General features: G+C 35.2%; 2 protein-coding genes and 1 pseudogene across 2 annotated transcripts; 2 read left to right on the plus strand and 1 right to left on the minus strand.

Moving 5' to 3' along the window:
• Positions 1-2,145: 2,145 nt before the first annotated feature.
• LOC114193846 (uncharacterized) lies at positions 2,146-3,722 on the minus strand. The gene has a single exon (XM_028083795.2). The coding sequence runs from the start codon at positions 3,230-3,232 to the stop codon at positions 2,399-2,401; it is 834 nt and encodes a 277-aa protein (XP_027939596.1). The 5' UTR covers positions 3,233-3,722; the 3' UTR covers positions 2,146-2,398.
• A 3,601-nt stretch (positions 3,723-7,323) lies between these two features.
• LOC146884419 (uncharacterized) lies at positions 7,324-8,622 on the plus strand (annotated as a pseudogene).
• A 3,115-nt stretch (positions 8,623-11,737) lies between these two features.
• On the plus strand, positions 11,738-13,664 carry LOC146884420 (uncharacterized). The gene is made up of 4 exons (XM_085665975.1): positions 11,738-12,568; positions 12,655-12,878; positions 12,963-13,220; positions 13,307-13,664. The coding sequence occupies exons 1-4, from the start codon at positions 11,738-11,740 to the stop codon at positions 13,662-13,664; spliced, it is 1,671 nt and encodes a 556-aa protein (XP_085522101.1).
• Positions 13,665-16,810: the final 3,146 nt, after the last annotated feature.

Consider the following 16,810-nt stretch of genomic DNA (forward strand, 5'->3'; position numbering starts at 1 on the left):
CTGCGAAGCCCTCTTCAATTCTAATCCAACAAATTTTTCATTCGAGTAAGTCAAAATTTCAACGTTCTTTGATGTCCAATCTGTGTTTTGGTAGTGTGTGCAAGTTTAATCGGGTTGCATGTGTCTCTAGACTCTTTAATTTTACTCTTTGCTAATTAGAGGCTCTTTTGGCTCAATCTGACAGGTTTTCGATATCTGTAGGTTGAGGTAGAAAGTTTGTGAGTTTGAAGGCAGTTTGGGGCTTTTCGAGTTGTTGGGTTATTTTCTAAGGTAAGAGAAGTTAGATGCTTTAAAAATGTGTTATAATTGAAGGAATTGAACATTTGTTATAGCTCTGAGTGAGTGTTGTATAGATATGTTTTCGGTGAAATAATTAATTGATCTGTGGAGCATTGACATGTATCTGAATTTGGATTGATACAAATTGTTGAATGAGATTGTGGATGAAATTCTGATTTATGAATGTTTGAACTGATGCATGAAGTGATTTCATTTGTTTGATGTTGTTAAAGTATGAACTTGCTGGTTGAGGAATTTAGATAAAAGAAAAAGATGATATGTGTAATATTTATTTTTTAATTTTTAATTTTTTAAAATTTTTAAATTTTAAAAACATTGTCCACATGTCAGGATACAATTCTGCCACATGTCAATTTGTGATTGTGTTATTTTCTTTTATTCAATTTAGTCTCTATATTCATTATTTTTGTTCAATTCGGTCTCTATATCGTTATTTCTATTCAATCTAGTCCCAATTTTGGTTAAATTAGAGCAATTTTGTCATTTTTAAATTGAGACTAAATTTAATTCTTTATAAATATTATATATTTTTATTGAGTCCCAATTAGAGCAATTTTTAGATTTAATTGTTAAATACAATATTATTATTTAAAATATTATTATAATATAATTATTAAATGTTATTATGTTTTTCATAATAAATGATTGTTTGACATGTTTTAAATTGAATGATAGTATTAACATGTTGATGTGACAACTAAATTATAAATGTGAATTATAGATTTTTTTGTATATTGAGTTTTGAATATAATTTAGAATTGTGACTAAATTTTTATATTTTTTCTTATGATAGTTTATAAAATTGATATAGGAGTTTAAACAAGTATATTATAAGTTAAGGAATTGTTTGAAATGAGTAAAGAATTATGCTCGACGAAATTACGATTGATTTATGATTTTAATTATTTTATTTTATTATACTAAAAAGAACACTATTACTAAAATATTTATTTTATCACAAAAAGGTATCAGCTAAGTTAATACCTTTTTAAGGTAATTATAATATATCAAATTTAAAATTATGAGTGCTATTTGTTCATTCACGTGAAAGTCAAAAGTTTCACGATAAAAAAAGTCATAGGTTGAAAACGTACAAACGTATGGTGTCAACTATATTTATTTATTTTTTATGTATAATGAATTTTAGTCTATCTATGTCTAGTGTTTATAATGTTTTTAATAAAAATAATCCAGTTATCAATTATTTTACCACAGTAATACTTATTTTTATATTGTACCAAACATTTTGGTTTAAGCATTGCACATTATAGTGCTTTTTTTCTTTCATAATGACTAGTTGTTTAATATATAAATTTTATTACAATAAATAAATACATTTTTAATCTATAAATTGGTTTGTAGATTCATAACAAATATTTTAAACTGTGATGCAAGACAATTTTAAAATATTGACATATTTTTTTGTAAAATATTAAATTTTACTTAAAATTAAAGATAAAAGACTGATGATTGAAATAGATAGATGGTTGAGAAAACAAAAATAACTGTACTATTTTCAGTTCTTATGGTGTTAGTAGCAATTGTGAGTTACCCAGAAAAAGCACAATGAAGTAGTATGTTGGCTTCATCATCTCTGTTCAACAAAAGTAGCATTTATGGAGATGCAATCATAAGTTTGGTGCAAAGTTTTTCTTTTTCTTTTTCTTTTTTGTCGTGAAGTTAATCATATAAGAGTGTTTTATCATTGAAGAATGAAGTATAGACTGATAAGATCAAAAGCATGCAATGAATACAAGTTTTGAATACCCCAAATGAGGCATTGACAATGGCAGAAGAAAATGATTATAAATAAATTTTACGACAGTGAAGTAGTAAGAAAACGAAGAAGAAGAAGAAGAAAGCATAGTAATATTAATGGTACAAAATGAAATTGGAAACCACAATGAAGTCGTTGTGGCGTTGGATACAGTGGAATGAATGAACACATACCCAACAGCTTACAAGAGATACTCACACACATATACATACAAATTGGTATCTATCTATATCTATCTACAATCCCCAGAAAAATGGGCCTATACATAATGTTCATGTTACAGAACGAAAAAGGAAAATCTAAATAGTTAAAAATGGGGAATTATAAGGGGGTTGGTGCATTGGAAAGACAAGAAGGACACCTGAGAAGACCGTTTTCGTTGCAGAGGTAACACGTTTTGAAGCCAAGTTTGTTATCGACAAAGAGTCTTCTGCTACCGCAGCACTTGTCGCAGAGAATGAACCTGTGAGCGGCACACGTGGGGCACTCGGTGGGATCCGCTGCGGGAAGGCGTTGGAGAAGCTTCTTGAGCTCGCCGATCTCGTTGAGGTATCTCAAGTCTTCAATCCCACCGATGTACTTGCCGGCGATGAAAATACGGGGCAAGTCCAACTCGGCCCGCCGGAGGCCCATGAGGTGGTTTAGCTCGGTGGCGAAGGCGGAGTCGATGGAGACGTCACGGTTGTCGATTAGAACGCGGAAGCCGCAGAGGATGGAGAAGACGCTCTTGCAGGCGTCGAAGGTGGATCTGACGGCGTGGAGGGTGGTGTAGTAGACCACCACGCGGTCTTCGGTGCCGGGGAAAAAGATGGGAGGTTGGTTTTCGGGTAGGAAGACATCGGGTTCGGGTGGGGGCGGGTGGGAGCGGGATCGGTGGAGTTTGGAGGAGGGTTGTGAGTGGTGGTGAGTTGACCAGGATCGGAGGAGCGAGTTGGCGATGCGAACTCGGTGGAAAACGGAGGGTTTTCTTGAGCGAGAATGAGAAGGAGTGGGTTTGTCTTCGTGGTGTTGGTTTTGTTGTTGTTGGTTTTGGTTTTGGTTTTGGCGTTGTTGGTGTTCGTCGAGGCAAAGGTTTTGGATGTCTTTAAAGGAAGAGCAAGAGAAGGAGGGAGAGGGTGTTGTTTGAACCGTTGATTTTTTCCATGATCGCCACATTGAAGGTGGGAAGCTTCAATTTTTTATTTATTTTTTTCCTTTTGGTTGTTCAATTCTCTTGACTTGGATTTAGGGGATTTGGGTTTGGAGAAAGAAGAGATTTTGGGGGAGTGATGGTTGTGATGGTGAAAACAGGGAGATTGGGAAAAGGTTGGATTTTTTTGGTTTTGGGGAAGAACAAAAATGGGGTTTGTTTCTATTTTTGATGTTGGGGGTGATGAATCGGTGGATAAAGAGATTGGGGTGATTTTGGATGCTTCAAATTTAGGTTTTGGTGGTGCTGAATTTGCATGTTTGCAAAGTTTGGGGAGGTCCTCAGCTTTTTTTTTTTTTTTTTAACCGGAGAAAGAAAGAACAAAAATGGAAATTAGGGTTAGGAGTAGAGTTATATGTGGTTAAATAGATAAGGGTTTGGTTGATTTTGCTTTTGTAATTGGATTTCAATTTCATGGAGATGAAGAAGTAGTGGGAGGAGGAGAACCTTGTTTAACATGTCAACACAAAATAATCGATCCATACATGTGATGTTTAAGATTTTTGGTATTCTGAGAAATCGAATTAATATTTAAATTTTTTATATATTTGTTATCCTTTTTTGTTAATTAGATGTCTTGTATTTGTTATTTTTCATTTTATGAAAAAATTACTCAAGATATGGTAAAATATCTTATACTTTTCGTATTATAAAATGTTTATCAGGATAAAACAAAAGAATTTTATTTCATTTTATCCTATTTTAAATCATCATAAAAAATTCATAAGAATAAGATGAGTGGTAAATGAAAAAAAATTACAAACAAAATCTTACCTGTGTCTTATATGTTTTTTCTTTAATTGTTTTGTTAATATTTTTCTAGAATAATTTAGTTTATTTTATTAAATAAAAAAAATTACTTTAGAATATCTAAAAAGTTTAAAATTCTTATATGAAGAAATAATTGAGAAAAAAAATGTAATTTATATGAGTTTAATAAGTTTTTTTGGAAAGACACAGAAATTGAATAATAATTTATAAGTTTTTGAAAAGACGTAATTTAGTTTTTTGTTTTTTAGTGGAGAGTTAAACTTACAATCTCTTTCATCATTTCTTCTAAACTATATTAAACTAATCAGGAAGAATTTAACCTACAACCTTCTTCTTCCTTCCCTTCCTTTCAATCACTAGACCACCTTATCACTTTCAAATGAGTTTACAAAGTAAATTCGATCCTAATGGAATCATACAAAAGAATAAAACAAATTAGTGTTAAAAGATATTCCCAACAACTTGAAGTTAACTACAATTAAATACTTCTCTATTCCCTCAATATATTTAGAGTTTTGATAACTCTTATTGGACAAAAAAATTCAAATATTTATCAATTAAGTATCAAATCAAATCATTTTTTCTAAATGTTACTCTTAAAAAATAATATAAATAAAGCAACCACAAAATAAAGACAACGAAACTAAAGTGTTAGGACTTGGAGAAATTATGTATGATTTGAAGCAAGACCCTCAAACATTGTATAACACAATTGCACAATTGCTATGTATTTTACCAATTAAGAATTCAGGAAGATCAAAACTGAGTGAATAATATACATCAAGATTTAATGTTGGTATGATACTTTTATCATATTTTTATATGTAGATTATCTTCTATACACAATAAACAATATGAGGATGGCAATGGAATTTAAAGAATACATGATAAGAATATTCACGATGAACAATCTTGACTTGTTAAATTTCTTTCTTGTCATAGAGATAAGACAACATAAAGAAGATATATTATTAAAAGAAATATATTAAGTCTTTACTAAAGAATATAAAGATGTATGGTTTTTCCATTAGTGAAAAAAAAAACCGAAGAGATACAAAAGAAGATGATGAAGCACTAAAAGTTAACGCATCATACTGCATGAGTTTAATCAGAGACATACTATATGAGAGTTTCAAAGACTAGATATTATGTATGTTGCAAATCTTGTATCAAGACTCATGCAAAGATAAAATCGAATTCACTTTGGAACAATAAAATTTTGAGATATGTTCAATGCATAATAAAGTTTGGTATATGGTATGACATTATGACAAACTCAAAACTGATTGCTTAAAATAATAGTAAGTGAACATGATTATTAGATGACATGAAGAATACATCAAGTTTTATCTTCTGGTTGGAATTCTTTTCCCAAATATAAGAAAAGATAACCATAATAAAAAAAATAGAGAAAAATGATTCTTTAGAAACTTATTCTATTTTAAAAATATTTCTTAGCTTCTCAATTTTTTGGTGGTACAATTAAATTTTGAAATATCATGAAATGGAAATAAATTTGAGAAATAGAAAATGAAAGAATGGAAGATAAAGGACATAAGAGTGAAAAATAAAAATAAAAATGAGTGTTTTGTTAATCTACTCTCTCTCCTTTATTATTTATATAATACTAATAATTATTATTATTATTATTATTATTATTATAAAATTAAAAAAATCAATATGTAGTTTGAGATGAAATAAATCTATTTTTTTAATTTTAATTTAATAATATAGAAACATACATTACTAAAATATTAAATTATTTTATCTCTTTTTAATATTTTTATTTTTATTATTTATATTATTAAAATATTAAAATATATACAAAAGAATATTGATAATATAGCTATTAGAACAATGGTAATAGATTACGTAAACTTAAATAATGATAATAAAGTATTTATAAATGTAATCGATTATGATTTTAACATAATTAAATATATCATAAATATTTATTTTTCTTATAAACATAATCCATTATATTAAAATCATATATATGTCGTAGAAAATTTGAAGTTAGAAATTGATAAGTATGAAAAATACTTATTGCTATTTTATTGGACCTCTTAATTGTACTTAATCATGTGTTTTGTAGAAAGTTTTAGGTTGTTTTTAGGTTCTTTTAGGTTAGATATATTTTGTGTTATCTTTGAGATTATTGTATAAGAAAGTGAAGGATTGGAGAAGAAGTGAGGTTATTCTGTCAGGATTTAGTTGCCCAGCAAAATGGACCAGTCGCCCAGCGAGTGTGCTCTTTCGCCCAGCTAGTAATCACCGGTCGCCCAGCGAGTAAGTCATCTCGCCCAGCGAGAAGACGGTTTTCTGAAGTGGTTATAGTTTCGAAAAGTTACACGAAACTGGGTGCTGGAGTGTGGGGACGCGACAGAACCAGAAAGGAGACGAAAAAGCGTCATTCTAGGGCAAGGAGACTTCACAACAATTCATCCATTCCATCAAATTCATCCATCCTTTGTTCTAGATTCTTAGGAGTGACTAAACTCCTCATTCATTAGGGTTGGATGTAATGAACCTATACTCTTTGTAATTTTCCTATGCAATGTAATCTCTTTCGTTGTTCATATGTTTTATCTCAATTCTAAATGTGCTTGATGGAAATCTTTGCTATTTGGTTGTATCTAATTATTGGAAAATGAATTAGAACTTAACCTTGGATAGAACAACCATGAGATTGGGTTCTAGGAATAGACGTAATCTCTAGGTCATTCTATACATCAAATTTTAATACAAGTCATGTGTTAAAATAGTTAAGGAATTAATATTTTGACATATTTGACTTAGAACTTACTTCTAAGGAATTAGGGGTTAGTAAGCTTATGATGAGGATGTTTGAGCACGATAGAGAAATTGTATAGGAAATATTGTGTTAGTATGGTTCATGAAATCCAACCTTGATGAAGTGTTTCTTAAATCCTTTTATAACTTTAGTGTTTATTAATTTTGCACGTTGTTCTTAAATTAAACCAATCTTTTACGTTGACGTTATTGCTAAAATTAGTAAATAATCACACTTAGACAAACGAACACAAATTCCTTGGGAAAACGATACTTGGACTTCCATTTTTACTACTTGTAACAAATTGGTACACTTGCCGAAGAGTTAACAAGTTTTTGGCGCCGTTGTCGGGGATTTGATTGTTTTGATTTGTTTGATTGTGTTATTTACTAGTTTAGGCTTATACATCATTTGTACATTCATCTTTGTTTATAGTTTGTATATATTTAGTTTGTATATACTTATTTGTCTTTTCTAGTGTTGTTGTTTTGTATGAGAAGCAGGATTCGAGCTGATAATCTACTATTTGATCCTGAAATTGAAAGAACAACTCGTAGGAACAACAGTAGAAGACGAAGAAGAGGGCAAATTCAGAAGGCTAAAGAAGAGATAGAGGCAGCATCCACTTCAGAAAAAGCTATCTTCTCCTCAACTGATCAAGAGGAGGAAGAAATGGCTGGTGAAGGACATGGTGACAGGCATGTTCGACGTACTCTGGAGGATTATGCTTCATTCTTCACCCCTCTTAATTTCAGCAGCATCGCACGACCTGTGGTGAATGCTGCCAACATGGAGATGAAGCCAGCTTTGATTCATTTAGTCCACAGTAACCAGTTTCATGGCCATTCACATGAGAATCCATACACCCATTTGGCTACTTTCTTGGAGATCTGTAACACAGTGAAGATTCACCAAGTGCTAGATGAGGCCATCAGATTGAGTCTTTTTCCTTTCTCTTTGGCTGGGAATGCTAAGGTTTGGTTGAACTCCTTTCCTGAGAATAGTTTGACTGACTGGGAGGATGTTGTAGCCAAATTCTTCAACAAGTACTTTCCACAGTCAAACGTCAATAAAGGGAAGCAAGAAATCTCATCCTTTCAATAAGAAGATTTTGAGTCATTGAGCCAAACATGGGATAGGTTCAAAGGCTTGTTACGAAAAACCCCTACTCATGGTTTTGACATGCCTACGCAACTTACTCTATTCCTTGGAGGATTGCAATCTCATACTAAATTGATATTCGATGCCTCAGCTGGAGGCAATATCAAGTGGAAGACACCTGAGGAAGCCCATGAAATGATTGAGAATATGGCATCTAATGATAATGAAATGCAGAATGAAAGGGCCACTTCACAGAAGAAAGGAGGTATGTTAGAGCTTCAGTCTCAGGATGCAATATTGGCTCAGAACAAAATAATGACTCAACAGCTTGAATCAGTAATGAAGAAGCTTTCTCAATTGCCTAAGGAACTTCAAAATGTCTCTCAGGCTCAACACCAACAAGTTGTGCAAGGATGTGAGTTGTGTGGTGGAGATCATCCAAATGGGCAGTGTGTCATGAAGACCAATTCTCAGGAAGAGGTTAACTACATGGGAAACCAAGGTCGTCAGGGTAATTATGGTAACTACAACCAAGGTTGGAAGCCTCACCCAAGCATAGGCCAGCCTGGACCTTCTAACAGACCTCCACCTTAATCCCAACCATCTTTGAATGATAGGACCACTAAACTTGAGGAAGCAATGCAACAGTTTGTGCAAGTGTCTATTTCCAATCGCCCAGCGAATTATTGAAACAATTTCGCTCTGGAACAGTAGCTGGGTGACCGCTACTCGCCCAGCGACCAAGCTTCGAGAAAAAAAATAAAAAATAATAATAAAATTTGAATTTAAAAATTGGAGGGAACTGTGACGCTCGCCCAGCGAGCCACGTCAATCGCCCAGTGACTGCGATAGACTTTAATGCTGTCAGGAGGTCGTTGGGTCAAATTTGACTTTTCTGAAAACGAGGCTAATCGCCCAGCGAGTAGTGTCACTCGTCCAGCGAGTGCGTCTCGCTGGCCCTAAAAATCAGATTTCCCCTCTTTTTCTTTCTCTTTCTCTTTCAAAGAAAACCCTAGCCGTTTTCTCTTCTCTCTTGGGTGTGGGTCGCGCAGCTAATTTGTGCTTCCTCCTAGCCGTTTTTTTCTTTCTCTTTCTCTTTCAAAGAAAACCCTAGCCGTTTTCTCTTCTCTCTTGGGTGTGGGTCGCGCAGCTAATTTGTGCTTCCTCCTAGCCATTCCATCTTCTTCTTGCACTCATCTTCATCAAGGTAAGTATTTCTCATCTTCTTCTTCCTTTTTCTTTCAATAATTTAGGGTTTTACTTAGGGTTTTCTTTAGGATTTTTCATTGTTGATTTTGAATCTATGGAAGTTTATGTAACTTAGTGTTGTTCGAGTATTGCATATAGAGTATTGTGTGTGAGTAGTGTGTTTGCAATTTTAATTGAGTCGCGTTCGCCTAGCGAGCTTGCTCGCGTTCGTTCTGCGACACTGTTCATCTGCTGCAGGTTTCATCACTCGCCCAGCGAGTTGCTCGCCTAGCGAGTCTGTTACAACAGCTTCTGTTGTTGCTGCTCGCCCAGCGAGTGATCCTCTGCAGCGTTGTTTTCTTTTGTTATGTTTTGAATGTTGACATATGTGCTTGGTGAGAATGCTAGGAAGCTACCATTGCTATGAAGTTAATTTTTGCATGATTCTTTGAATGCAATCACACACACTTGGTTAGGAATGAAAAAGGCAATTGTTTGTTGTTATGTAATGAAGCTACTTGGCCAAATAGCTAACCTTTGTGCATCATGTGAAACCATTTTTGAACCCTTTTTGAGCCTTGATGTATTGTTTCTCTACCCTAAGCCTTGTAAAATTTTATCTTACCTTACACCATGGAAGAAGAGAACAAGTTTTATGTTGTGAACATGGGTATGAGTGGAGATTAAGTTTGGGGGAAAGATGTGATTGAGAAAGGAGAAATTGTGATGATTGAAAAAGCTCAACACTCTCAATTAAAAAAAGAAAAAGAAAAAAAAAAAGAGAAGGTATAAATACTGATTAGGTACCCAAACTTTTTCTGAATGTTCATTTTGGTACCCGAACTTTCTGAATGTTCAATTTAGTACCCAAACTTTTTAAACGGGTTAATTTTAGTACCTTCCGTTAAATACCATTTAACGCCGTTTGAGACCTGTTGAGCTGGCACAGTGGAACAGATACGTGGCAGAATCAGTGGGTGTGCACGTGGATTAAGATGTAAAAAAAAGTAATTAAGTAATAAAAGCAAAAGTAAAAATTTGTGGTTCGTGTTTTCTGAGTGAATTGGGGAAAATATTACGTTGAGAGAGAATTAGGGCACAGGACATTAGAGAGAATTAGGGCACAACACATGAAATTGGGTGGAGAAGGAAAAATCAGGGCAGAAAGCGGAAAGCGAAAATTGGGATTGTGGTTCGACGATCGACGAAGTTGGGAAGAAGAAGGTTCGACAGTGGAAGACGACGAAGGGGAATCTTTGGCAGTCGTGGAAGGTGAGTTTTCTTTTGTGCTTTTTGTCTTCGTGCTGATGAATGTGTGTTGATGAATGTGTGTTGTTGTTTTATATTTTTGAAGTTGTACTCGTTTTGGGGTTTGTATTATATTGCATAAATGTTGTGGGGGGTGGGTTCTGTTGTGGGGGGTTGTGCTGTCGGGGTCCTTTCTGTGAAGTGTAAAGTAAAGTATGCGGTGGGTGGGTGGCTTGTGGTCCCCTTTATGACTTTATACTGTTTTTTTGTGGTATGGTTGTAATTTGTGGCGTTTTTTTGGGTATTCTTATTTGACAGGGTAAGTGGTTTTACTATATTGGCTGTGATGTCTGATGATTGTTTTGAAGTTGTACTCCACCATGGTGGCCATTTTATACAAACTGATAGGTTAACTTATAGTGATGGGTTAACAGCTACATGGGTATGTGACCCGGATTGGTGGAGTTTTTTTGAGATTAAAGGGAAACTGAAAGAGATGGGTTATCATGCTGTGAAGGAATTGTTGTATAAAGTTGGAAAAGGGTCAGTGTTACAAAATAAGTTGAAGTTGTTGTGTGATGATAAAGGAGCATTGCACATGGCAGATATTGCTCGAAGAAATGGGAATGTGCACTTGTTTGTAGTACACACAGTTTCTGAGGCTGAAGTAGTTGATAACTTTTTGGAATACTACCCCTTAGGTGATGACAATGTAGAAACTGGTCATGGAAATGTTGAGGTACAGGGGCAGATGGATTGTGATAGTGCTTGTGTAGGTGGCAATAATGGGGAGGCTGAATTGCAGGATGGTGGTAATAATGACAAAGAAGTTCACTCTGAACAGCCCGATGGAGGTGATAAAGTTGTGGATCCTGAATTACAGGATGATGCTAATAATGAGACATGCAAAGATGGGATGGAGGATGATGGTAATAACCCGGATGAAGTTGGGTATGATAAGGTGGATGGAGGTGATAAAGATAGAATGGATGATGATGTGCAGGGTGATAAAGATAGAATGGATGATGATGTGCAGGGTGATATGGAGGGACGTCATGATGAGGGAGTTGATGATGTTGAAGTCCACAGTTGGACTGAATTAGAACCTGATATTGCTGATGCTACAGGGGATCAGGAATTAGAAGGTTTAGTTGATGTCAATGTTGCTTATGATGGAGATGCTACACATGACCATAACTTGTGTGAGGGCAGTGTTGAAGTAGATCTGTATTTCAGTGAGGGAAGTCAGGAAAGTGAAATGGGATTATCTGATAACGAATGGGTGTCAGACCACTTGGACAGTGGTGAAGAAAGTGAGGACACAGTGGGGAAAGAAGAAAACACTAAGTCAAGCTTCATGAACTTTCGGATGCCAATAAACATGGAAGATTATCATTGGGAAATTGGTACATATTTCATAGATAAGGCCCAATTTGTAGATGCAATTAGGACGTATGGTGTGCATTCTGGTTTGAAATTGAAAATTCAAAGAAATGATAACCGCAGACTTAGAGTTATTTGTTTAGGAGCTAAGGGAAAATGTAAATGGTTTGCATATTGTGGATATGTTCCTGCTAAAAACATTTGGCAACTAAGGAAAGTAGTTGACAAACACACATGTAGTAGAGAGTTCAATGTGAATTTAATAAATGCAAAGTGGCTAAGTGGGCAGATGAAAAACACAATTAGAGATAATCCAAGGACTAGGGCTGTGGATATTCGTAAGAAGATATCAAGAAAGTGGAACGTGAATGTGAGTAAGTCAGTGTCACGTAGGGCAAGGGCATTGGCCAATGAGGAAGTTGAAGGTTCTTTTAAAGAACAATTTAAAAGAATATATGATTATGCCCATGAAATTCTGAGATCTAATCCGGGATCAACTGCAAAGGTTAAAGTTGATACAATTGAAGGGAAAACATACTTTATGAGATTTTATATGTGTCTTAAAGCCTGCAAGGATAGTTTTTTTTGTTGTCGACCTATTATTGGTTTGGATGGGTGTTTTCTCAAAGGGAGATATGGAGGTGAATTGTTGACAGCTATTGGAAGGGATGCAAATGATCAAATGCTGCCAATTGCATGGGCTGTGGTGGAAGTAGAAAATAAAGATACGTGGAGTTGGTTCTTGGAATTGTTAGTTGATGATCTTGGTGGTCCCAATATATGTTCTTCCATCACTTTCATGTCAGACCAGCAAAAGGTATCAACCATATCGATTAAACACTTTTTTGTTTTTCATTTATCAACCATATGGATTAAACACTTATGAAGTGAATTGTTGAACAGGGTTTGTTGCCTGCTATACAAGACCTTTTGCCAGGAGCTGATCAGAGATTTTGCATGCGTCACTTATATGCAAACTTTAGGAAAAAATTCCCAGGAAAAAATCTGAAAAATCTAATGTGGCAGGCTGCAGTCAGTACTTATCCACAACAATGGGAAACAACTATGCGGATGATTAAAGAAGTTAACTTGGACGCATTCAAGCATCTAATAGCCATACCCCCTAGGTAACTGAACTTATACAATATTGCTGTCACTTTAACATTGTCGATACATTCTTATACATTGTTCTCAATTTTGTGCATAAATAGGTATTGGTCTAGGTCCAGGTTCAACCCAAGACCCATGTCTGATACATTAGTGAATAATATGAGTGAGGCTTTCAACAGTGTAATTGTAGAGGCGAGGAGCAAGCCTATCATAAGTATGATGGAACAAATTAGAGGTTACTTGATGGATAGATGGGCCACAAACAGATCAAAGGTGACTGCTGCAGAAGGGCCAATCTGCCCGAAAATTAAATCAAGAATGAAACAGGAATCTAAAGAAACCAAAAACTGGTTACCAAGGTATTTGCTATTTGGTATTTGCTATTTGCTATTTGCTATTTGCTATTTGCTATTTGCTATTTGTTGTTGTATATATACATTTTAAGTGGTGAACAACTTTGCTTTTATCATGGCAAGTGGTCTGCAGAAAAAATTTTTGAGGTTAGGCACACATTCAATGGGGAGAAATATGTTGTCAACCTAGATACAAGGGACTGCAGCTGTAGGAAATGGAGTATCACAGGGCTTCCTTGCTGTCACTCATTGGCTGCAATGAAATTCCTGAATTTGGATGAAGAAGACTTCATACCTTTATGCTTCAAGATGTCAACATATGAGGAGACTTACCAGCCAATAATATACCCAACCAATGGACAACACCAGTGGGATGTCACAAATATCCAGATGTTTTACCTCCACAAAAAAGAATCCTACCAGGCAGGCCAAAGAAGAAAAGACGTGTAGAAGCTTGGGAGTTAAATAAGAAAGATAAAAATGTTATATCTGTGAATAGATCAGGTGTAAGAAAAAAATGTGGCATATGTATGCAAATTGGCCACTTCAGAAAAACTTGCCCCCTACGGCCTAAAGAATATGGACCTGAACCTGCACCACATTCTGCACCAAAATCTGCTACTGCACCTACACCAGATTCTGCACCAGAATCTGCTACTGCACCTGCACCCACACCAGCTTCTGTACCAGACTCTGCACCTGCACCCACACCAGCTTCTGTAGCACACTCTGCACCTGCAACTACACCAGAATTTGTAACACAGCCTGCACCTGCAACCGCATCACAGTCTGCAACACAGAATGGACCTCCACCACCTTCTACAACACATGAACAAGCAACACAGATAACTCATGGAACAGAATCATCCCAACCAGTCCACCAAAATCTCATTCCTCAACCAACACGTGGCAGACCTTTTTCAAGGCAAAAACTCCAGCATAGGAGAGGCGTTGTATGGAAACCATGACTTTAGGATTAGTTTTAAGAATTCAGGCTGCACTTTTTGTAATGACTTTAAGTCTGCAACTTCACTAGAATTATTTCATATGGATTATGTTATTTTGGATTGGTATAGTCTGCAACTTCACTTGAAGTGTAGTCTGCAACTTCACTTGAAGTGTTACCAATACTTTTGTCGGATGTTTGTTATCCATACCTATGAACAATGTCCTTTTGTTATATCATATTTGATATTCAATGAATTTGTGGCAACTTATCCTGCTTTTGTTCAAATTTACATTTCTTTCTTGTTATTTCAGCCCATGTAACATTTCAAATACCAGAAAAATAAATGCAGCACTTTAAAAGATGGTTCACATTTTTCATATCTCCGAACTTTAATTCATTTCATTAAATTTCATATTACAAAATAACCTTCCACACACCTAAAGTCAAACAACTTTAAACAGCTAATCTTTCACTACAGCTAATCTTTCACTACACAATTTTAAACAGCTAATCTTTCACTACAATATCAATCTACATCAACATCATGGATACTAAAATCAGATTCAATACAACCAATACACACACCAATCCAATTAACAAGTTCACCCACTTTCTCCATCCCTTAACTTCTTTCTCTAGAATATAAATCTTTCGCCTTTGCCTCAGAATAATTGCATCTTTTTCGTCATCACCATCTTCAATGCACCATTTAAAGAAATTGCACCCATAACAACCTTCACTTCCACCCTGTTCTTCAAAAAACAACACAACAAAGAATTACTTTACTATGCAACTATCTCCAAACACAAACATAAACTTACCCAAAAAATTAACACCATATGACTAACCTTGAAATTAGGGCATCCCCAAAACTGTCTCCCACCATTCTTGATTGTTCTAGCTGTTCTCAGCACAGCTGCCACTCCACAATTGCATGTGGGTGCTTCACCCAAGCCTCTACAGCCACCACTACTACAGCATGAGCTTTGATTTCGCATCACCCGTGAATTGTGAGAGCAAGAAGAAGAGGATTGAACCCTTGACATCTCTTCACCCTTTCAGAAAAACCAGAAGACGAGAAATCTAAAATTAGGTCAACCTCCACAACAAAAGGGGCACTTCAATTTGATCCCAACTAAATACAATCCAAGTCATTTTATGCGAACCCTTATGTCTGCCACGTATCTGTTGCACACTGCCAGCTCAACAGGTCCCAAACGGCGTCAAAGTGTATTTAACGGAAGGTACTAAAATAATCCTCTTTAAAAAGTTTGGGTACTAAATTGAACATTCAGAAAGTTCGGGTACCAAAATGAACATTCAGAAAAAGTTTGGGTACCTAATCAGTATTTATACCAAAAGAGAAAAAGAGAAAAAGCAAAGGCAAAGTAATGAAAAGGGTGCATGAAATGAAATTGTGAGGTTGAGCTATGAAAAGATTATGGTGGATTGTATTGTTTGTATATGGGGAGTGGGGATATTCATGAATGTTTATGCATATAATTGTTCTCCTTTTCCAAGGTGATTTGATTCCATGAAAAACCATAATTCTTTGTAGCCAAGCCAAGTTTCAAGCCTAGAAAGACCTTTTGATCTAATTCAATGTGTGTGAAGTGTGTGAATGAGATGATGTGCAAAACTTTGATGGATTGGTTTTATGGTATGCTAGTTGTGAGATTGTGTGGCTAACACATGTGTGAGGAAACACTGACTTTTGTGTGATTTAGTGATTCTCATTATTGATAGTCATATTAATTCTGGATTGAGGAATTGATTTTCATGGAAGCACCACATCATATCTTGTTGAATTTGAGAAATGCAAGTGAACGTGTGTAAAGGGGATTATGTTATGAGATCATATGTCTTTGGTTCATTTTTAAGTAGAGTGTTTTGTTTATGTGTTTGTACAGTTAGGTTTTCTTAGGACATGAAAAAGTACAAGTTTGGGGGAGTTTGATAAGTATGAAAAATACTTATTATTCTTATTTTATTGGACCTCTTAATTGTACTTAATCATGTGTTTTGTGGGAAGTTTTAGGTTGTTTTTAGGTTCTTTTAGGTTAGATATATTTTGTGTTATCTTTGAGATTATTGTATAGGAAAGTGAAGGATTGAAGAAGAAGTGAGGTTATTCTGTCAGGATCCAGTCGCCCAGCAAAATGGACCAGTCGCCCAGCGAGTAATCACCGGTCGCCCAGCTAGTAAGTCATCTCGCCCAGCGAGAAGACGGTTTTCTGAAGTGGTTATAGTTTCGAAAAGTTACACGAAGTTGGGTGTTGTAGTGTGGGGACGCGACAAAACCAGAAAGGAGACGAAAAAGCGTCATTCTAGGGCAAGGAGACTTCACAACAATTCATCCATTCCATCAAATTCATCCATCCTTTGTTCTAGATGCTTAGGAGTGACTAAACTCCTCCTTATTGGGGTTGAATGTAATGAACCTATACTCTTTGTAATTTTCCTATGCAATGTAATCTCTTTCGTTGTTCATACGTTTTATCTCAATTCTAAATGTGCTTGATGGAAACCTTTGCTATTTGGTTGTATCTAACTATTGGAAAATGAATTGGAACTTAACCTTGGATAAAACAACCATGAGATTGGGTTCTAGGAATAGACGTAATCTCTAGGTCATTCTATACATCAA

The sequence above is a fragment of the Vigna unguiculata genome, chromosome 8 (assembly GCF_037176805.1).
Source record: "Vigna unguiculata cultivar grain cowpea cultivar isolate G323 ecotype 2 chromosome 8, ASM3717680v1, whole genome shotgun sequence".
Classification (NCBI taxonomy): domain Eukaryota; kingdom Viridiplantae; phylum Streptophyta; class Magnoliopsida; order Fabales; family Fabaceae; genus Vigna; species Vigna unguiculata.